The 20,572-nt window shown below is 47.8% G+C and overlaps 1 protein-coding gene across 2 annotated transcripts in view; it reads right to left on the minus strand.

The window, feature by feature from the left end:
- The window catches only part of cyldl (cylindromatosis (turban tumor syndrome), like), a 63,649-nt gene that overhangs the window by 26,872 nt on the left and 16,205 nt on the right, over positions 1 to 20,572 (minus strand). For both annotated transcript variants that reach the window (XM_069914955.1, XM_069914956.1), the window contains exons 5-9: positions 10,145 to 10,356; positions 8,364 to 8,526; positions 7,929 to 8,067; positions 6,573 to 6,683; positions 2,051 to 2,142 (exon numbers count right to left, since the gene is read on the minus strand). In XM_069914955.1, the coding sequence (XP_069771056.1) occupies positions 2,051 to 2,142; positions 6,573 to 6,683; positions 7,929 to 8,067; positions 8,364 to 8,526; positions 10,145 to 10,356 (717 nt within the window). The remainder of the gene's footprint in view (positions 1 to 2,050; positions 2,143 to 6,572; positions 6,684 to 7,928; positions 8,068 to 8,363; positions 8,527 to 10,144; positions 10,357 to 20,572) is intronic.

Here is a 20,572-nt window from a genome sequence, read left to right on the forward strand (position 1 = left end):
AAAACAGTACACAGCCATAAACGAGATAACGTTCCTCCAAACCATAATGCTACCCACACATCACGAGATTACACAAAACAGCGTAGACAGCACAAGACTACGCCAATCCTACACCAGTCAAAACAAACTCCATGAGTCTAGAACACACCTACACAGAGCCTCAAAGTGAATTTAAAAAGTCCAAACAAGACAATAAAAGATGAAAAAAACTTGACAGTAGTCACAGCGGAGACAAGTTACATTTTCGTAGCTTGAAGTGAAGAACCACCACACAGTTCACATGTCCACGTGGACCTGCAAGCTTTGGCGCAATAGCCATAGAGAGACCCAATGACCTCCTCGCCGACCCCACCATCCGCCGCAGGGCCCCGCTCTCCAAAACAGCACAGTCTCCCGAACCTCCAGGCCAGGCACGCGATACAGCCGCTCCAGACTCCCCAACTCTTCCACCACAGAGCACACAGACCTCCTGATCCTCCCAGCCAGGCGCAGCCCACTCCGGCACACTTCCGCAAAGCCTGCCACAGCGTCTCCTCTTCAGCCACTGTAACAGCAAACATCAAAGTCTGGAGGCCTCGCGTCCCCACAACAGAGGCCCGATTGCCACAGCAGACCAAGCCATGTAGTCTGGTCCGTAGGTCTGCACCTTACTTCGCGGTCCTCGCATTTCCACAGTGTACTACCCTCCAAATGTTCATCAATTAATTGTTGCCCGGCACCTTATTTAACCGTTGCGGTCACATCAGGTGCGGAGAAGCCGCTGCAGCCACTGCCACGCCACCATCCTCTGGAACCAGAAATCGTTGTAACCTTGCTTTCCCTCTGTGGGACCAGCTATTCCACCACATGGGCCTCATGCTCATGTTAACCAATGGAGACATTTGAGGTTAGGGGGTGGAATCTGCTGTAATTATTCATCCCTGCCTTCGTGAAGCTGAAGATCCCGGTTCATCCAGTCCACTCGCTGCAACATGGAAAACAGGAGCAGAGGGCCTTCGAGCCTGCTCCCCTATTCAATAGGATCATCACTGATCAGGTAACATCAGTAGCCTATTGAGGCATAGATAGGGTGGACAGTCAGCGCCTGTTTCCCAGGGCGGGAGTAGCAAACACCAGAGGACGTGTACAAAGTGAAAGGAGGGAAGTTTAGGGGAGATGTCAGGGGTAAGGTTTTTTTTACACAGAGTTGTGGGGGCCTGGAATGCTTTGCCAGGGATGGTGGTGGCGGCTGAAACATGAGGGGCATTTAAGGAAAATAGAGGGTTATGAGGTAGGAAAAGTTTCCAGTAGAAATAAATAGGTCAGCACAACATCGAGGGCCGAAGGGCCTTTACTGTGCTGTAGTGTTCTATTCCAGCTTTCTCTCCATACCCATTTATCCCTTTGGACTACATCTCTTAAGGCATGGTCCTTTTTGAGTATGTCTAAGGAATTTGCCTTAACCACTTTCTAAGCTAGGGAGTTCCACATTCACATCACTTGAGTGAAAAATGGCAATGCAAACGTGGAGGTTAGTTCGTAGATGTGTGTAATGGTGCTTTTTGGGTAGATAAACTAGGGCAGAGTACTGGCAGGAAATTGGAGAGTGTTGTAGAACACGGAGCCCCTTGGGGTGCAGGTGTATAGTTCCCTGAAAGTGGTGACACAGGGGTTGACAGTGGTGAAGAAGTCACCGGTCAGGGTACTGAGTACAGGATCTGGGACGTCCTGCTACAATTGTACAGAACGTTGTTGCTTGGAGTATTGTGCCACCCAGTTGCAGGAAGGACGTCCCTGAGATGTACAGGATGCAGAAAAGATTCCCAGCGATATTACCAGGACTTTGTGGGGTGGGGGGGGAGTTGAGTTACAAGGAGAGATTAGACAGGCTGAGACTGGAATGGTAAAGAATAGGGAGCATGAGACAGATGGGGAGCAGGGGAGAGAGGGGAGGAGGGGAAGGGAGAGAGAGAAAGAAAATGGAGGGAGAGAGGGGGGCATTGCAGGGGGGAAGAAAGAGGGACAGAACGAGAGAGAGGAAGGTGGGAGAACCAGCCCCCTCGTCACTAACCTTTCTCATCAGTTGTGAAGCCCGCAGAATATCCATCTTGAGTCAGTTTTTGCCGCAGATTCATCACCTTCTTACAGTCGACAAATCCATCCCTGGGATAGAGAGTCAGGGCAGGGGTGAGACAGTTGTGGGGGGTGGGGAGGGAGTGGGAGCAGGAAAGGCAAAGGGGTAGGGAAGTAAAGGAGAGGAGGAAGGAAAGGGGGAGAGGTAAAGAGATGAATGGAGAGAAATGTGGGAGGGTTGGATGCAATAGGGGAGAGGCAGAGGAGGAAATAAAAAGGAATGAATCAGAGCACAAAATGTGAAGGAACAGGGTCGGGCGCTTTCCTGGTGTAATCACATTAATCCCCAGTCCAACTACCCACAGCTTCATAGAGGCTTTAAATGGCCTGTTAAAGGAGGCCACCAAGGTTGGTTTTAAAATCCTGCATCAGCGGGGTCTGGGACCAAGATGCCGGTGCCTTTGTTCAGCAGCAGGCCACGAAAGGTCACAGACTCTGGGGAAGCAGAGGCCTGCAGGGCACCAGAAAATGGGGAGCGACCCTCTGTCTGAGAAGGAGAAGCAGAGGAGACGACCCACGGGACGGTGACCAGAGAGGGGTTCTGTGGCTGAAGAGCACATAGGCAGCAGGGCTGTTGGCGACTGGAGGCGAGGAACCCACGCAGGCTGCGGCCTGCTGGCGACTGCGGTTAAGGGTCTCACAACAGGCTGCGAACTGCTGGAGACTGGCTGACGGGGTACCAGGTGTCAGAACTGGGACGCGAGAGGGCGTTGAAGGCACTGAGGGTTTTCCTGATCGTGTCGGAGGTTCGGATCTGGAGCTTGGGTTTCCGATGATTGGGGCTGAAGTCTGTGCAGCAGAGGCTGAGGGAACGCTGGAGACGAATCCATGGACACTCAGTAGGTGCTTTTAAGCTGCAGCACCCAGGTGGCTCTCCTGGGACCCAGATGCCATTTGTGGGGCAGAGGTGCCTTCAGTACCTTTTAAGCTGAGGGGGGTAGCCCCAGTAAATCACCAACCCGGCGATTTAAGGGGGATTCTGCCCCCGCAGTAACACGATAAGTGACATGTCTCACAAACTAGTCGTCCCATCCCCCCCACCAGCTGTCAGTCTCCCTCCCACCGTCAATCGCGCTCCCCCCACCCCGCAGCAGCCAACCCCTCTGCCCCCGTGGCAGCCAACCCCTCTCTCCCTTGCGGCAGCCACCCCTCTCCCACTGATCATGGCACCCCCCCATCCCCCCATGGCAGTGACCTCACTCCCCCCCAATTGTGTCCCCCATATCTCCCCCGCGCGGCAGCGACCTCTCACCAGCCCACCCCCCTTCTCCACCCTGGGCCTTGGCAGCGACCCTTCCCCACCCCCCCCCCTCCGATCACCGCAGACTCTTCAGCCAGGATTTCCCTGTGACACCAGTGCGTAAGCGCTGATCTCACAGGAGTGACTGGGTCGGCCATTTTGCAGTTCAAGCCGCCGGTGGACGCATCCTGGGTGAGTTTAACTGGGTTCTCTGACTACCTCCGAGGTAGGGCAGGAACTCAGTTGACTTTGGACGAAGATGACCGGAACGGACCCTTTCAAGCTGCCTTGTGAGTGGGGCACTAACCAGGCAAATTGCCCGGTTAACCCCATTTTACAAGGCAGTTTGAAAGCACCTAGTGACTCTGAAGGAAGTCTCTTTTGCTTCTCTTTCTCTTTCGGCATTTGCTGCCGAAGGCAAATCTTTGTCTGCCTAAAGAAAATTTCAAATAATGTTATTAATCTTGAGGTGCAGAGGGAGGGGAGAGGAAAAAAGGGAGGGGGCAGGATTTGACAGAAGGGGTAGGGGAGCAGTATGGAGAGGGGTGGAATTGAGGAAGTTGTGCAAACTGTAGGTAGAGCAGGGCTAGAGCAAGGGTAGTTAGGTCAGGTTTTGCAGAATAGTGGTGAGACAGCAGGAAGAACTGGGACAGAGTATTGAGAGGTGGCTTGGGAGGAATTGCCAGAGCAGCTTGCACACACACATTTCAAAATACAGAATTTTTGCAGGACTTTTGCAGAATGTTTTTTTGTATCAGTATACAGCTTGCCAAGGAGAGCATGTGATTTTTGCAGGCAGGGACAGAACAGTTTTGCATTCATAGAGGGAGGATGTGAAACAGAGAGGAGACAGAAATCAGTTCCAGAAGGACAAAACTGGCAAACTTTTGGAAGACTGTCTGGTCAAAGGAGAAGACTGGATGTCTGAAAGGTGACCTGATAGATAGAGGATCATCTGGAGAACCCTGAAGGGGGAAAGTTTCGTCAGCAAGGCTGATTGGAAAGGAATCAGTTGCGGATGTCCTGGAAGAGGAATCTCTCTCTCTGAAAACCAGCAAGAATCCTCCTGAGTGATAACCATTTGCCTGTTAAATGTTAATGATAACTTCTGTGCACAGTCCAAGAATTGCCTGCAACCAGTGAGATTAGACTGTGATCCAAAGAACTTTTCTAAGCTTAAATACACGTTACACACACCTGCGCTTAGTATTAGAGGGAGGATTAAGTAGGTTAAGTAAGTTGATAGTAATAAGTTAAAGTTTAATTCTTGTTTTCTTGTTCAAATATAATTAAAAACTACTTTTGTTTAAGTAACCTTGTGTTGTGGTGTGTATCTATTGCAGCTGGTTTTTGGGGTCCTCTGGACTCCGTAACAGAACAAATCAGCAAAAGTCAGCCCCGAATTGAACAAGGTGTGCCTGAAGGCAGTGAAGGCCATGGCAGCATCTGGAGAACTGTTAAGGCGAACGGTGCACTGATTAGTATTAACTTAGAGATACTTTGAATATGTGACAAGCTTACTATTGGGTATTGATAAGCTGTGGTCTTTTAAGATTGGTGTAACGTTTTTCAGTTTGCTACGGATCAGGATAAAAGAGAATGTATTGTAGCAGTTCAGGGAGACTTTTATCACTGGCTCCAGAATGGCATTTCAGTAGTAGAGGTGAGTAAAAGTGACCCAATCTGCAGAATAAAGAACAATCAGTCATTTCGTGCAAGCACCTGCGGACCTGGAATCCACAGGATGGTGAGAGTGCAGGGAGGGAGGGTGAAGAGGATTGGGGAGGTGATGCAGAGGGAGGAGAGGAGGGAGGGGACAGAAGGGGACGGGAGGGCGTATGGAGAGGGGGAGGGATGGTCAGAGTGCAGGAGGGGAGGGTGGGGAGGAGGCACAGAGGAAGGGGAGAGGAGTGGGGGGGACAAGATGGGTCAGGAAGGGTGGGGGAGCCATTTGCAGAAGGGAGGGATGGAGAGAGTGCAGGGAGGGGAGGAATGGGGAGGAGGTGGAGAGGGAGCAGGAGTACTGCAGGGATGGTGGGAGGTGAGTAGGCTGAGAGGTGGGGCTGAATGGCCCTCCCACCTCAGTTCACTGGTTTATGGCAGGATTCCAGTGGCTGTCCACTCTTGCTCAGTCACTTCCTCAGCCCTTCCCCCAGAGTCTGGGGAAAGACCTCCCAACCCAACCATCGCCTTCCTTTTCGGACATCGGCTCTGGTTCCCCCTGTCATTCCAGACTACTGCAGCCTCACCATTTCTTCCACCCACCCCTCACCCACCAACCCCCCCCCCCCACCCCCCCACCACACCCTGATCCACAGGTCGCAGGCTCATCACCATCCACCCTGGTCCCTCCCTCAGAAGCAAGCAGCCACATGGGAACGGGGGGGGGTCCACACCAGAGTGTGAGAAATCTCAGGGACAAGGAGGGGGGACACCCCAGGGCTTCAGGGACACCCCGCGGGAACAGCAGGAAAAGGGAGCATCCCCAGGGAAACATGGTAGGGGGTGGGGGTTTGAGGGGAGCCCTTGCTCCTCCCTATGGATTCCTCGTGGGAGAGGAGCTAGGCGTTCTCACAATGGTTGCTCTCTTCCTATCCCCTTCTCTCTGGTTGGCCAGTCTATCCATCTTTCACTCTGCCTCTCAGTCTCCCTCTTCACACTCTGTCCATCTCTCTCTCTCTCTCTCTACCCCCCTCTCCTGTCTCTCTTTCTCTTCCCCCCCTCTCAAGTCTCTCTCGTTCCCTCTCTGATCTCTCCCTTTCTGATCATTCCCTCTCTCTCTCTCTCTCTCTTTCCCTCTGCTCTCTCTCTTTCTGGTGTCTCTCTCTCTTTCCACCCCCCCTCCCTCCCACCAGTCTCTCTGTGACCCCTCTCCACTCTCTCATTCCTACTCTCCATTCTCTCTCCCTCTTCGGGCTTTCTTTCTTTCTCTCTCACTCCTTCTGCGATCTTCTTCTCTCTCTCTGTCCTTCTCCAGTCTCTCTCTCTCTTTCGGTCCTTCTCCAGTCTCTTTCTCCGTGGTCTCTCTCCCTCCTGTCGTCACCGACACCGTGTAGGCTCTGATTTTTTTGAATGTCTCTGTAAGTCACTGTGAGCCCTCCCAGCTGCTCCACTAGAACACCCACTGCCCCCTTCCTCACCACCCAATGACCGGACCACGTTTCCTGCCTGCCCTCTGCCCCACATCCCCCGCCCCAACCCCTCAGCCACGGGTGTTTACCTGCGCAGTGGGTTGACGATCTCCTCCCGCAGGATCTGCTGAATGTGTGCGTTGTGGTGGGAGGTCCTTTTGTACAGCATGGAGTCCAGCACCATCGCACAGGAGAAGAGGCTGAGGAAGGGAGCAGCAAACACTGTTGGACGTTGTGCTTCCCCTCCTCCCTTTGTCCCCCCTCTCCTGGCCTCAGGCTGGCCTCAGGCTGAAAACCTGAGAGCTTTGGAGAAGCTGGAGACAAGTGGGACGTCTTGGCCGGGGCTTGGCTACAAGCAGGCCATAACCCACCCTCCCTCCACCAGGAACAGTGTGGGCCTGATGGGAGAAAAGCCCAGGAAGTGAGCTCACAACCCAGAGACCCTGGTCCCCAACATTTGAATCATAAGGGCAAGGGTGAAATGTTTGATGTTTAAGGGGTGACCTTCTTCACGTAGAGAGTGTGGAACGAGCTGAGGTGGTGCCTCCATCCTGACAATTACAATGATGGGAAGGATACAGAGGGCTATGGTCCGCGTGCAGGTCAGTGGGACGAGGCAAAATGATAGTTTAGCATGGACTAGATGGGCCGAAGGGCTGGCTTCTGTGTTAGCTCCATCCAGAGTTTCTGCCGGGGTGTTAAGAGGGATGGGTGGTGGAGGCTGGTACAATAGGGGGCATTCAAAAGACTCACAGGTTAGTGCAACGCCATTAAGAGCGCCAGCGACCAGGCATCAAATCCCATGCTGTCTATAAGGAGTTTGTACATTCTCCCCGTGTATGCGTGGGTTTTCCCTGGGGGCTCCAGTTTCCTCCCACCATTCAAAATGTACTGGGGTTGTAGGTAAATTGGGTGGCTGAAAGGGCTGGTTACTGTGCAGTATGTCTGCCTTTATAAATTTAGACAGCCACATGGTAGTAGGTAAAATAAAGGCTTCTGGGTTGTGAGGTAGGAAAGGATTAGATTGTTCTTGAGCAGGTTTACACAGGTCGGCACAACATCGTGGGCCAAAGGGCCTATACTGAGTTGGAATGTTCTGTGGTACGATGCTGTAAGCCAAGATCCACTCCTGTGGGGACCAGGATGGTACAATGCCGATAGGCCAAGATCTGTGCCTGTGGGGACCAGGGTGGTACGATCTCAGTAGACCAAGATCCACTCCTGTGGGGACCAGGGTGGTACAATGCTGGGAGGCCAAGACCTGTGCCTGTGTGGACCAGGGTGCTGTGACAAATCCCATCTCCAGCCCAAACACACTGGGGTTACGGGGCAAACTCTGGCTGGTCCATGGCCAAGTGTCAGAACCCGGGAGGCCAACGAGGCCCAGCGCTGAAGCCTGTCTTGGTCTGAGTTCTCGCAGACTGTGGAGATGAAGGGTGTCGTACCTGAACAGGGCCGAATCCATGTAGCAGGAATTGCAGTGTCCCTGGATCCCCCGCATTTTCCCCAGCAGGATCCGGATGGCGTCCTCATTCCTCGGCGGAGGGACAATGTCAGTGACCACACAGCTTTCCAGGCCTCCAGCTGGGAAGAATAAGAAGCAGTTCAGGTGAGGATGAGATCCAGGGACCCTCACCCCTTCCATTCCCAACCCCTCCTTCCTAATGTCTCACCCCCTTCCCTTTGGCTTCCTCGATCACCGTCAACATGTCCTGATTGAGCCTGTCTTTGACCTTTGCTCCCTCACCCCCTCCCCCGACCCCTCAAGAAGATGGGTCTGCAAAATAGCTAAACCTGTGAGCCCTCCACAGAGGAATCCCTTCCTCTTGTGACCCCCCACCTCACCCCAGTTCAGAGCAGGGGGGGTTGACCAGCCTCACCAGACCAATCTGGGTCCTGCAAATCCTCCTGGGCTATGGCCAGCGACTGGAACCTGGCATCAGGCTGGCAAGACGCCAAGCGAACGAAGAGGCCCCTCTTAGGTGCACACTCGAAGTATCGCTTCCCCCTCCAGGTGCCGTCTGTCAAGCCTTTGTCTTCATCCTGTGGGAAGACACGTCTGAGTGTAGGCAAAGGTGAGGCCACATTTGGAGTATTGTGTGTAGTTTCGGTCACCTAACTATAGGAAGGTTATCAGTAAGATTGAGAGAGTACAGACGAGATTTACTAGGTTGTTGCCCAGATTTCAGGAACTGAGTTACAGGAAAGGGTTAAACAGGTTAGGACTTTATTCCCTGGAGCGTAGAAGAATGAGGGGAGATTTGATAGAGGTACCATATATGCTGTCGAATGGGATGATCCTCGAAACATAAAAATTTCACCTAAAAACCCGGGTCATCCAACACATCGGGTCTAAAATTCTTCCCTGGACCACAAAGTCTCAACACCGGCACCATCTTCCTGCCAGCTCTGATGCAATCTCGTGCAGGCCCCATTAGTATCAGCCAAGTCTCAGCACTCCCCCACAGGGTCCATCCGCCTGGTCTGACTACAGTCCTGCTTTGTCAAGGCTTTAAACAGCCTGTTACAAAAGCCAATGGTATTTTTTAGAAAAATATCCAAATAAAATTTAAACCTTGGAATGATAATTTGGTATTAAAATATTTGCATTTAACAGCCTCCAATGGCCAGCGGTAAGTGCCAGATTTTGGGGTCGTCATTTACAAAGGGTATCACTCAAAATCAACATTTTAGGAGGAAATTCTGGGGTCGACTGATACAGAGCCATCCTATACAACAGCATGTACAAAATTAGAAGGGGTAGAGATAGTGTAAATACAAGTAGGCCTTTTCCACTGAGGTTGGGTGAGACAAGAACTAGAGGGTTAAGGGTGAAAGGTGAGATGTGAAAGGCAGATGAGGGGGAGGAGACACAGGCAAGAGAGCGGGAAGGGTGGGGGGACAACACACAGATGTGTTGGAGAAACTCAGCAGGTCATGCAGCATCTACTGGAAGTAGTTTTGGGCCTGAGCCCTCCATCAAGAATAAGCAAAAGCAGGTGGAATAAATTGGTGTGGGGGAGGAGGAGGGGATGACTAACACCTAAAGGTCATAGGTGGATTCAGGTGGGAGGATAAAGCTGAGAAAGGCAAGGGGTCAGAGAATTAGGAAGGGTAGCTCTCTCATAGAAAGAAATAAAGGGGTGGAGATCTGGGATAGGGACTGGGGGAGGGGTTAACAGAAATTGATGTCACTTGATTAAAGTTCCCAGATGGAATATTAGGTGTTGATCCTCCAATGTGCGGGTGGCCTCTATTTGGCAGTGCATGAGGCCATGGACAGACATGTGGGTGGAGAATGGGGTGTGGATCAGTGTGTGAGGCCACAGACAGACATGTCGATGGGGAATGGGGTGTGGATCAGTGAATGAGGCCATGGGCAGACATGTTCGTGGGGAATGGGATGTGGAACATTTGAACGGATCCATGGATAGGATTGGTTGAGAGGGATATGGGACAAACACGGTAGATAGGACTAGTCTTAGTGGGACATTTTGGGCTGGATGGGCTGAAGAGCCTGTTTCCATTCTGTGTGACCCTGAGCAATGCGATTGGAGATTGACCTTCATGCCTGCCACTATTTGTGATTTGTTCCATCATGAATTTGAATTCTCTTCCCTTCCCCTTCCCTGTAGGAAGGGTGATTGATGGCTGAACTCACCAACTCGATCCCAGCCTGCTGCCCAGACACACCAGGGAGGTGACCTATCCATTGGATGACTCCAGGCACCGGAGGCCCTTTGTCGATGTTGATCTGCACCGTGGATTTGACTCCCAGCCAGTGAGGGGACGGGCTATCTCCGTTCTTCTCAGTCTGCTGTCTCGGGCTCTGACCTGTCTCCACCGGATCCACCATCATCTGGCTCTCTCTGGCTGCAAGGCAAAGGAACCAAGGCTGCTGTCAGTCTCAGGGCCAGACATTGCATATTCTGGTCCATGATTGGCCAAAGTGGGCAGCCAATGACGAGCAAGCAATGTAGGGAGGGAGAAGGTGGGAGAGTGAGGTGAGGGAGAATTGAGCGTGGTGGAAGGAGGGCAAAGGCACACGAGTGGGAGTGCGGGAGGGATGTGGAGGGTATTGGGAAGGGAGAAGGGAGTGTGTGATGGGAGAGGAGAAGGAGCTGGGGGGAAATGGGGGAGGAGGAGGGAGAGGGAGAGAGGGAGGGTGGAGTGGGGTAGTGGGAGGGTGGAGGGGATGAGGGAGAGTGGAGTGGAATGGAGGAGGAGGGAGAATGTAGTGGGGTAGAGGGAGGGGAGTGGAAAGAGAGGGAAGGGGGTGGAGGGGAGTGGGGAGAGGAGTGGAGCAGGAGGGGGGAGTGGAGGGGGAGGGAGGGGAGTGGAACCACCTCAGTTGAGGCAGTAAGTAACTGTTCAGTCTCCAGCACAAACCTGCCCTGAAATGTCCCTGCCTCGTCTTTTAATTTTGAATCGTAAGTGAGACAGCAAACGGGGATATTGTTGAATAGACCCAGGCAAGGCCCTGTCCTGTGGGAAAGAGGCTGGGGATATCGAGAAGGTGAAGCTCCCTCTCCACTGTCCCATCACACATTCCCAGGGCAGGAATAGCATGTTATACACAGACAAATCTCTGCACACCGTGCCATGACAAACGAGAGAACAGATTGACCTAAGCATAAAAATCAAGGATAAAACTGAAGATTCTGTACCTGAATGTTCATAGCATTTGAAACAGGAAATGAACTGAGCGATTGAGTGGGGCGACATCTTCCTCTTTTAATCTAAGCTATACCGGTTTATAGAGATTTTGGAAAGTTATGCAAATAACTAATTTTTTATTTGGCTCCAAACAGTTCCTCCCAGTGCAGCAACACGTGAATCTGTCGGGCTCATCTCCTGCATCCAGTGCTCTCGTTGAGGCCTCCTCTACATCAGAGAGACTGGGAGATGGCTTTGTCGAGCACCTCAGCCCTGACTGGTGCAAAGTAGTGTGGATCTCCCAGTGGTCAACCATTTCAATTCCACTCCCCATTGCCACACTGGCCTCCTGCCCTGTCAGGATAAGGCCACTTGTAAATTGGAGGAACTACAGCTCATATTCCATCTTGGCAGCCTCCAATCAGACAGCATCCACACCTCCGATTTCCATTCACCTCCTACCCCAGTCTCTCTCTCCCTCCCGACCCCCCTGACTCCTTTCCTCCAGCTCCCAAGCCCCTTCAGATTTCAGATTTATTGTCAAGTACATACACGACATCACATACAACCCTGAGATTCCTTTTTCCTGTGGGCGCACCATTAATTGGTCGTGCAAAAAAAACTGTACACAGCGTAAACATGTAAACAAAGAAAGAACTGTAAACAGATAATGAATGTGAACAAACTGACTGTGCAATACAGAGAGAACAAAGAAAATGAATGAAGTGCACGTCAGATTCCTTAAATGGATCCCCCTGATTGAGTTTGTCATTGAGGAGTCTGATGGTGGAGGGGGAGCAGCTGTTCCTGAACCCGGTGGGGCGAGTCTTGCAGCCCCTATACCTCTTTCTTGTTGGCAGCAGTGAGAACAGAGCATGTGCTGGGTGGTGTGAATCCTTGATGATTGCTGCTGCCCTCCAACGGCAGCGTTGCCTGTAGATGTTCTCGATAGTGGGGAGGAATGACTTGGTCTGTGTCCACTACCTCTTGCAGGGCATTTTGCTCAAGAGTATTGGTGTTCCCCCATACCAGGCTATGATGCAGCCAGTCAGCACACTTTTCCACTGCACCTCTGTAGAAATTTGCCAGGGTTTCTGGTGTCGTACTGAACCTCTGCAAACTCCTGAGAAAGTAGAGGTGCTGAAGTGCTTTCTTCATGATGCCATCCCTTCCCTTCGTGTTCACTCAAGCAGCCCTCTGGCCCCTCCCCCATCGCCTCAGCTTTTTCACCTCTTCTTTCTCCTCCCACCGCGTCCACCAGCGAGCCAGCCTTCCTCACCTTCTCACGCAGACGTCTGCCTGACTTTCGACACTCCTACTTGTCCATGGATCCTGCGTGACCTGCTGTCTGTCCAGCATGTGTGTGTCATTCAGACGGCCCCAGCCTCTTGTTCTCCAGACCTTCTTGTTTACATGTAAGTGGAAGTCCACAGTCATTGCTTCCTCTCCTTCGTAGCTTCATAGATTCCCTAATTTAGAGTTTGCAGCTTACTTTCGATTTTACCCAGATCTTCCTGTAATGGGAATTCCAGAATTCAAGATCCCTTTATTGTCATGTAATTGTACAGAACCTGTAATATTACACAAAATTGCTGTAAGGCAGACAAAGAGTCACCATTACAGACTCCTGTTCGATTCATTGGAAACCCGAGATCCAGGCCCAAACCTACAACACAATCATGAAGCTTTCAGCATCTGTCGGGAGCCCTTCTTGACCTCAGCACCCCTCTCGATTCCCAGCTCCAATACCTGGTTCCCGTGAACCAGTCTCCAGCAGCCCGTGTGGGTGCCCCAACTGCAAGTCACCTGCATCCCCATGGCAGGGGGGGGGGGGGCGGTGTCACCGGCCGCTGCCATGGTTACTGACCTGTAGGATCATCTCCTCTGCTTCTCCTTCTCAACGGTGGGAGGGGGGTGGTTATTCCCGCTCCTGGTGCCCTGCACCGGCCTGCTGCTCCCCCTTGTGGCCATTGCCGAGCACGTCTTGGGCACAAGCCTCCGCGATTGCAGGATTTTACTTGTAAACACCGTGCCTCCTTTAACACGCCGCTTAAAGCCTGTACAGAGCTGCCTGCATTAAGTTGAACCCTTCGGAGCAGAGCTGTGTCTCTGCTCTCCTGGGCCCACACCAGTGCTGCCGTTACAGCTGCTCTTTCAGTGTTGCTATTGTTTTCTTCCAAGTGCGGCCTAACCAGAGGTTTTTTATATCTGCCCCTACACTCACTGTGTCCTTTCACATGACCTTCATTTACTGGCAATGCCACCCCACATTTCCCCATTGACCTGTCCTTCCCCATTGACCTGTCCTTCCCCATTTTCCCATTGACCTGTCCTTCCCCATTTCCGCATTGACCTGCCCTTCCCCATTTCCCCATTGACCTGTCCTTCCCCATTTCCCCATTAACCTGTCCTTCCCCATTTCCCCATTAACCTGTCCTTCCCCATTTCCCCATTGACCTGTCCTTCCCCATTTCCCCATTGACCTGTCTTTCACAATTGACCTGTCCTTCCCCTTTGACCTGTCCTTCCCCATTTCCCCATTGACCTGTCCTTCCCCATTGACCTGTCCTTCCCCATTGACCTGTCCTTCCCCATTTCCCCATTGACCTGTCCTTCCCCATTGACCTGTCCTTCCCCATTTCCCCATTAACCTGTCCTTCCCCGTTTCCCCATTAACCTGTCCTTCCCCATTTCCCCATTGACCTGTCCTTCCCCATTTCCCCATTGACCTGTCTTTCACAATTGACCTGTCCTTCCCCATTGACCTGTCCTTCCCCATTGACCTGTCCTTCCCCATTGACCTGTCCTTCCCCATTTCCCCATTGACCTGTCCTTCCCCATTGACCTATCCTTCCCCATTTCCCCATTGACCTGTCCTTCCCCATTGACCTGTCCTTCCCCATTTCCCCATTGACCTGTCCTTCCCCATTTCCCCATTGACCTGTCCTTCCCCATTTCCCCATTGACCTGTCCTTCCTCATTTCCCCATTGACCTGTCCTTCCCCATTTCCCCATTGACCTGTCCTTCCCCATTTCCCCATTGACCTGTCCTTCCCCATTGACCTATCCTTCCCCATTTCCCCATTGACCTGTCCTTCCCCATTGACCTGTCCTTCCCCATTTCCCCATTGACCTGTCCTTCCCCATTTCCCCATTGACCTGTCCTTCCCCATTTCCCCATTGACCTGTCCTTCCCCATTTCCCCATTGACCTGTCCTTCCCCATTTCCCCATTGACCTGTCCTTCCCCATTTCCCCATTAACCTGTCCTTCCCTATTTCCCCATTAACCTGTCCTTCCCCATTTCCCCATTGACCTGTCCTTCCCCATTTCCCCATTGACCTGTCTTTCACAATTGACCTGTCCTTCCCCATTTCCCCATTAACCTGTCCTTCCACATTTCCCCATTGACCTGTCCTTCCCCATTTCCCCATTGACCTGTCCTTCCCCATTTCCCCATTGACCTGTCCTTCCCCATTTCCCCATTGACCTGTCCTTCCCCATTTCCCCATTGACCTGTCCTTCCCCATTTCCCCATTGACCTGTCCTTCCCCATTTCTCCATTGACCTGTCCTTCCTAACCATCAACTATCCTTTGGATATTCAGTTCCCAGACTTAGTACAGCCTCTGCAATGGCAATAACCCAGTTATCATAGCGCAACCCTATTACAGCGCTGGCGACCTGGGTTCAAATCCATCACTGTCTATAAGAGTTTGTACGTTCTCCCCGTGTCTGCGTGGGTTTCCTCCGGGGGCTCTGGTTTTCCCCCCACCCTTCAAAACGTACCAGGGGTTTGTAGGTTAATTGGGTGTAAATTGGGCAGCACTGGCTCGTGGGCCGAAAGGACCTGTTACTGTGCAGTATGTCTATAGTCTTAACATTGCAACTATTTACACCAACTTCCTCTGCAAATTCATCAACTTTGTGACAAATGCTTTGCACATTTAGACATAGCAACTTTCAATTTATCTTTTTAACATTTTTTTTCAAAGACCATTTAACATTTCTGTGCTAAAGAAACCCCTCTACACTTCTCACTTGTCAGGAAGGTGCTACAGCGACTGCACTTCCTTAGAAGATGGAAGCGGGCAGGGTTACCGACCACCATCATGTCAACCTTCTCAACCTTCTACAGGAGCTCTATCGAGAGCATCCTGGCCAGCTGCATCACAGTGTGGTACAGGCGGTGCAGAGAGGCGGTGCAGAGAAATGGATCGGAGATCGATCCACAGGACCATGAGCGTGGCAGAGAGGATCACTGGAGTCTCTATTTCCCACCCCCCTCCCCCACATTAACATGATCTTCCAGGATCGTTGTCACACACTGCACCTTTCAGCAGACCCCGTCAAGGAAGAGAGACAGGAGGATCAGAGCCAGCACCACCAGGCTGAGGAACAGCTTCTTCCCACAGGCAGTGAGAATGCTGAACGACCAAAGGAACTGCTCACACTGACCTTCTGAGACTCTCATATTCATGAAACTATTTATTTGTCTATATGAATACTTATTCTGCAACTGTACTGTTTGTTTGTCTCCATGTGCATTACGTCTGGCTGTGTGTCTGGGTGTGTTGCACCGAAGACCGGAGAACGCTGTTACATCAGGTTGTACTTGTACAATCAGATGACAGTAAACTTGACTTTTTTTGCTATTTGCCTTTGGAAGACTACACAAAAGAGTCTGGAAAAACAACCAACTGAAAAACCTCACAAAGATAAGCGTATACAGAGCCGTTGTCATACCCACACTCCTGTTCGGCTCCGAATCATGGATCCTTTACCGGCATCACCTACGGCTCCTAGAACACTTCCACCAGCGTTGTCTCCACACCATCCTCAACATTCATAGGAGGGGAAGTCACGTGATGGAGTAGTGGCCGGACGTTGAACTCCAGCCCTCTCCAGAAAAGTTGAAAAAAATAAAGGAAAGCACAAAGGCACAAAAATAAAAATTAAAGTAAAGTGAATATAAAGGTGGAAAGAAGATGGCGACGAAAAAAGAAAAGTCGAAACCAATGGTAAGAAGAGAGGAAGAGAAGACAACGGAAGAAGAAGGAGAAGGCCTTACCTGTTTGAAGAGGCCCGCGGTGGAGAGAGAAGCCCGCTCCCTCAGGTCGGTAGAAAGTGGACTACAAAAATGGCTCGCTGTGCCGAGTAAAAGTGCGCAACCGCGCATGCACGAGGAGTCGCGCATGCGCGATGCGCATGCAAAAAAACACATCTACGGGAGGGGCGACTAGCTGGGGAGTCGATCTCCACAGCCGGCAATGACAGCTACAGAACAGCAGCAGCAAGAGGAGAACATAGAAGACAACGAAAACAAGAAAGAAGAGAAGAAAAAGAAAACAAAGAAACAACAGATGGCCAACCCAGAGGAAGAAGAAGAGGAAGAGAACAGTGAAATAGAAGAAAAGAAAGGCAAGATAAAGGATATACTTTCTCTTATTAAAGAATACATGGAGTCATTTAAAGAATGGCAAGCACAAGGATTTAGTGATTTAAGAAGAAGAATAAACAATACAGAAGAGAAAATGAATAAAATAGATATGACCTTAACAGAAATGGGAAAAAGAATGGACAAGGTGGAAGAACGAGAAGCAGCAGTAGAAATGGAGGTAGAGGACTTAAAAAAGAAATTAGAAGAATCTAATAAAAAAGTTAAAGAGACACAAGAGCTGTTAGCTCAGAAAATAGATATAATGGAAAATTATAACAGAAGAAATAATATAAAGATAGTGGGCCTTAAGGAAGATGAAGAAGGCAAGAATATGAGAGAGTTTATAAAAGATTGGATCCCCAGGATCCTAGGATGTCCAGAACTACAGCAAGAAATGGAAATAGAAAGGGCACATAGAGCATTAGCCTTTAAACCACAACCACAACAAAAGCCAAGATCCATTTTAGTAAAATTCCTAAGATATACTACAAGAGAAAAGGTACTGGAGAAAACAATGGAGAAAGTAAGAGAGGGCAACAAGCCACTGGAGTACAAAGGGCAAAAAAATTTTATTTATCCAGATATAAGTTTTGAACTCCTGAAGAAGAGAAAGGAGTTCAATACAGCAAAGGCGATTTTATGGAAGAAAGGGTATAAATTTATACTAAAGCATCCAGCGGTATTGAAAATATTTATTCCAGGACAGCAAAACAGACTATTCTCGGATCCAGAGGAAGCACGAAAATTTGCAGAACAATTACAAAATAGACTGAGAGATGAAGACGTGTAACGAGTACAAAAGACTGCGAACTAAAAAGACGTGTGTATAGGACTATATACATATATAATACATATATTACATAGGTGTATGTGCATTTAAAAGAAAATATATAGTGTATAGAGAAGAATTAATGAGGGAAAAAAAGGGGAAGAGAGGAGTAAAGAGGGAATTTAGAGAGTGACCTTTGTTGAATATAAAAATTGAAATCTTTTCTGGGGGGGGCTGGGTAGGGAGAAATTACGGTCACTGCAAAATCAGTTGACGCTTGCGAGTGAATTCGCAAATCCAAATGGAGGGGGGAGATGTGGTTGCCCGACAAGGGATAATGGGCAACTCAGGAAGGGGAGGGGACAATGGGGTTAAAGAAATATTAGGTAGGAGAATAAGGGGAATGTTTGATGTGTTAAAAATGTTGTCTTATAAACTGTTCAAAGAAAGAAAGCAGAAATGGATGAGAAGGAAAGGTGATGATGAGGAAACGGAAGGGAAAGATAAACAAAGTATAAAATGGCTACATTAAACTATATGACTTTAAATATTAACGGAATACATAACCAAATTAAAAGGAAGAAACTGCTAAATTTACTGAAAAAAGAAAAAATTGATATAGCATTTGTGCAAGAAACACATTTAACTGAATTGGAGCACAAGAAATTAAAGAGAGATTGGGTAGGACACATAACAGCAGCGTCATATAATTCAAAAGCAAGAGGAGTAGCTATATTAATTAGTAAAAATGTGCCAATTAAAATAGAAGAGGAAATAATAGATCCAGCAGGGAGATATGTAATGATAAAATGTCAGATATATTCGGAGTTTTGGAATCTACTCAATGTATATTCACCTAACGAAGAAGATCAAAAGTTTATGCAAGATATTTTTTTGAAGATAGCAGATACGCAAGGGAACATATTAATAGGAGGGGATTTCAACCTGAATTTGGATTCAAATATGGACAAAACTGGGAAAAAAATTAACAGAAAGAACAAAGTAACCAAATTTATAATTAAATTGATGGAAGAAATGCAACTTTTGGATATATGGAGGAAACAACACCCAAAGGAAAAGGAATATTCATATTATTCGGGTAGACATAAAACATACTCAAGAATAGACCTATTTTTGTTATCAGCTCGTATGCAAGATAGAGTAAGAAAAACAGAATATAAAGCTAGAATATTATCGGACCATTCACCCTTGATATTGACAATAAAGTTAGAGGACATCCCTCCAAGAATGTATAGATGGAGATTAAACCCCATGTTACTCAAAAGGCAGGATTTTAGAGAATTCATTGAAAGGCAAATTAAAATGTATTTTGAAATAAATACGGAATCAGTGAAAGATAAGTTTATACAATGGGATGCAATGAAAGCGTTCATTAGAGGGCAAATAATAAGTTATGTAACCAAGATGAAGAAGGACTACAATCAGGAAACAGAGCAGTTGGAAAGGGAAATAGTAAATATAGAAAAAGAATTAGCAATGAAGGAAGATACAACTAAAAGAAGAGAATTGGCAGATGAAAAAATAAAATATGAAACACTACAAACATATAAGGTGGAGAAGAACATAATGAAGACAAAACAGAAATATTATGAACTAGGTGAAAAAACGCACAAAATTCTAGCATGGCAGCTTAAGACAGAACAAGCTAAGAAAATGGTATTGGCATCAAGGAAAAAAGACAAACAAATCACATATAATCCAAAGGAGATCAAGGAAAACTTTAGAGAATTCTATGAACAATTATACCAAACTGAAAACGAAGGGAAAGAAGGGAAAATAGATGAATTTCTAACTAAAATTGAACTACCAAAACTACAAATAGAGGAACAAAATAAATTAACAGAACCATTTGAAATAGTAGAAATACAAGAGATAATAAAAAAATTACCAAATAATAAAACACCAGGAGAGGATGGATTCCCAATAGAATTTACTGAAAAAAGAAAAAATTGATATTGCATTTGTGCAAGAAACACACTTAACTGAAGTGGAGCACAAGAAATTAAAGAGAGATTGGATAGGACATGTAACGGCAGCGTCATATAATTCAAAAGCAAGAGGAGTGGCTATATTAATCAGTAAAAATGTACCAATTAAAATAGAAGAGGAAATAATAGATCCAGCAGGAAGATATGTAATGATAAAATGTCAGATATATTCGGAGTTTTGGAATTTACTTAATATATATTCGCCTAATGAAGAAGATCAAAAATTTATGCAGGATATTTTTCTGAAGATAGCAGATACGCAAGGGAATATATTAATAGGAGGGGATTTCAATCTCAATTTGGACTCAAACATAGATAAAACCGGGAAAAAAATTAACAGAAAGAATAAAGTAACCAAATTTATAATTAAATCGATGCAAGAAATGCAACTTTTGGATATATGGAGGAAACAACACCCAAAGGAAAAGGAATATTCATATTATTCGGATAGACATAAAACATATTCAAGAATAGATTTATTCCTGTTATCAGCTTGTATACAAGATACAGTTAGGAAAACAGAATATAAAGCTAGAATATTATCGGACCATTCACCCTTGATATTAACAATAGAGTTAGAGGACATCCCTCCAAGAATGTATAGATGGAGATTAAACCCCATGCTACTTAAAAGACAGGATTTTAGAGAATTCATAGAAAGACAAATTAAAATGTATTTTGAAATAAATACGGAATCAGTGAAGGATAAGTTTATACTATGGGATGCAATGAAAGCGTTCATTAGAGGGCAAATAATAAGTTACGTAACTAAGATGAAGAAGGATTTCAATCAGGAAACAGAGCAGTTGGAAAAGGAAATAGCAGATATAGAGAAAGAATTAGCAAGGAAGGAAGACACTACTAAAAGAAGGGAATTGGTAGATAAAAAAATAAAATATGAAACATTTCAAACATATAAGGTGGAGAAAAATATAATGAAGACAAAGCAGAAATATTACGAACTAGGAGAAAAATACGCACAAAATTCTAGCGTGGCAGCTTAAGACAGAACAAACTAAAAGAATGGTATTGGCATCAAGGAAAAAAGACAAACAAATCACATATAATCCAACGGAAATTAATGAAAATTTCAGAGAATTCTACGAACAATTATACCAAACTGAAAATGAAGGGAAAGAAGGCAAAATAGATGAATTCTTAACTAAAATTGAACTACCGAAATTACAATCAGAGGAACAAAATAAATTAACAGAACC

Source organism: Narcine bancroftii, chromosome 1, assembly GCF_036971445.1.
Source record: "Narcine bancroftii isolate sNarBan1 chromosome 1, sNarBan1.hap1, whole genome shotgun sequence".
NCBI classification, from domain to species: Eukaryota; Metazoa; Chordata; class Chondrichthyes; order Torpediniformes; family Narcinidae; genus Narcine; species Narcine bancroftii.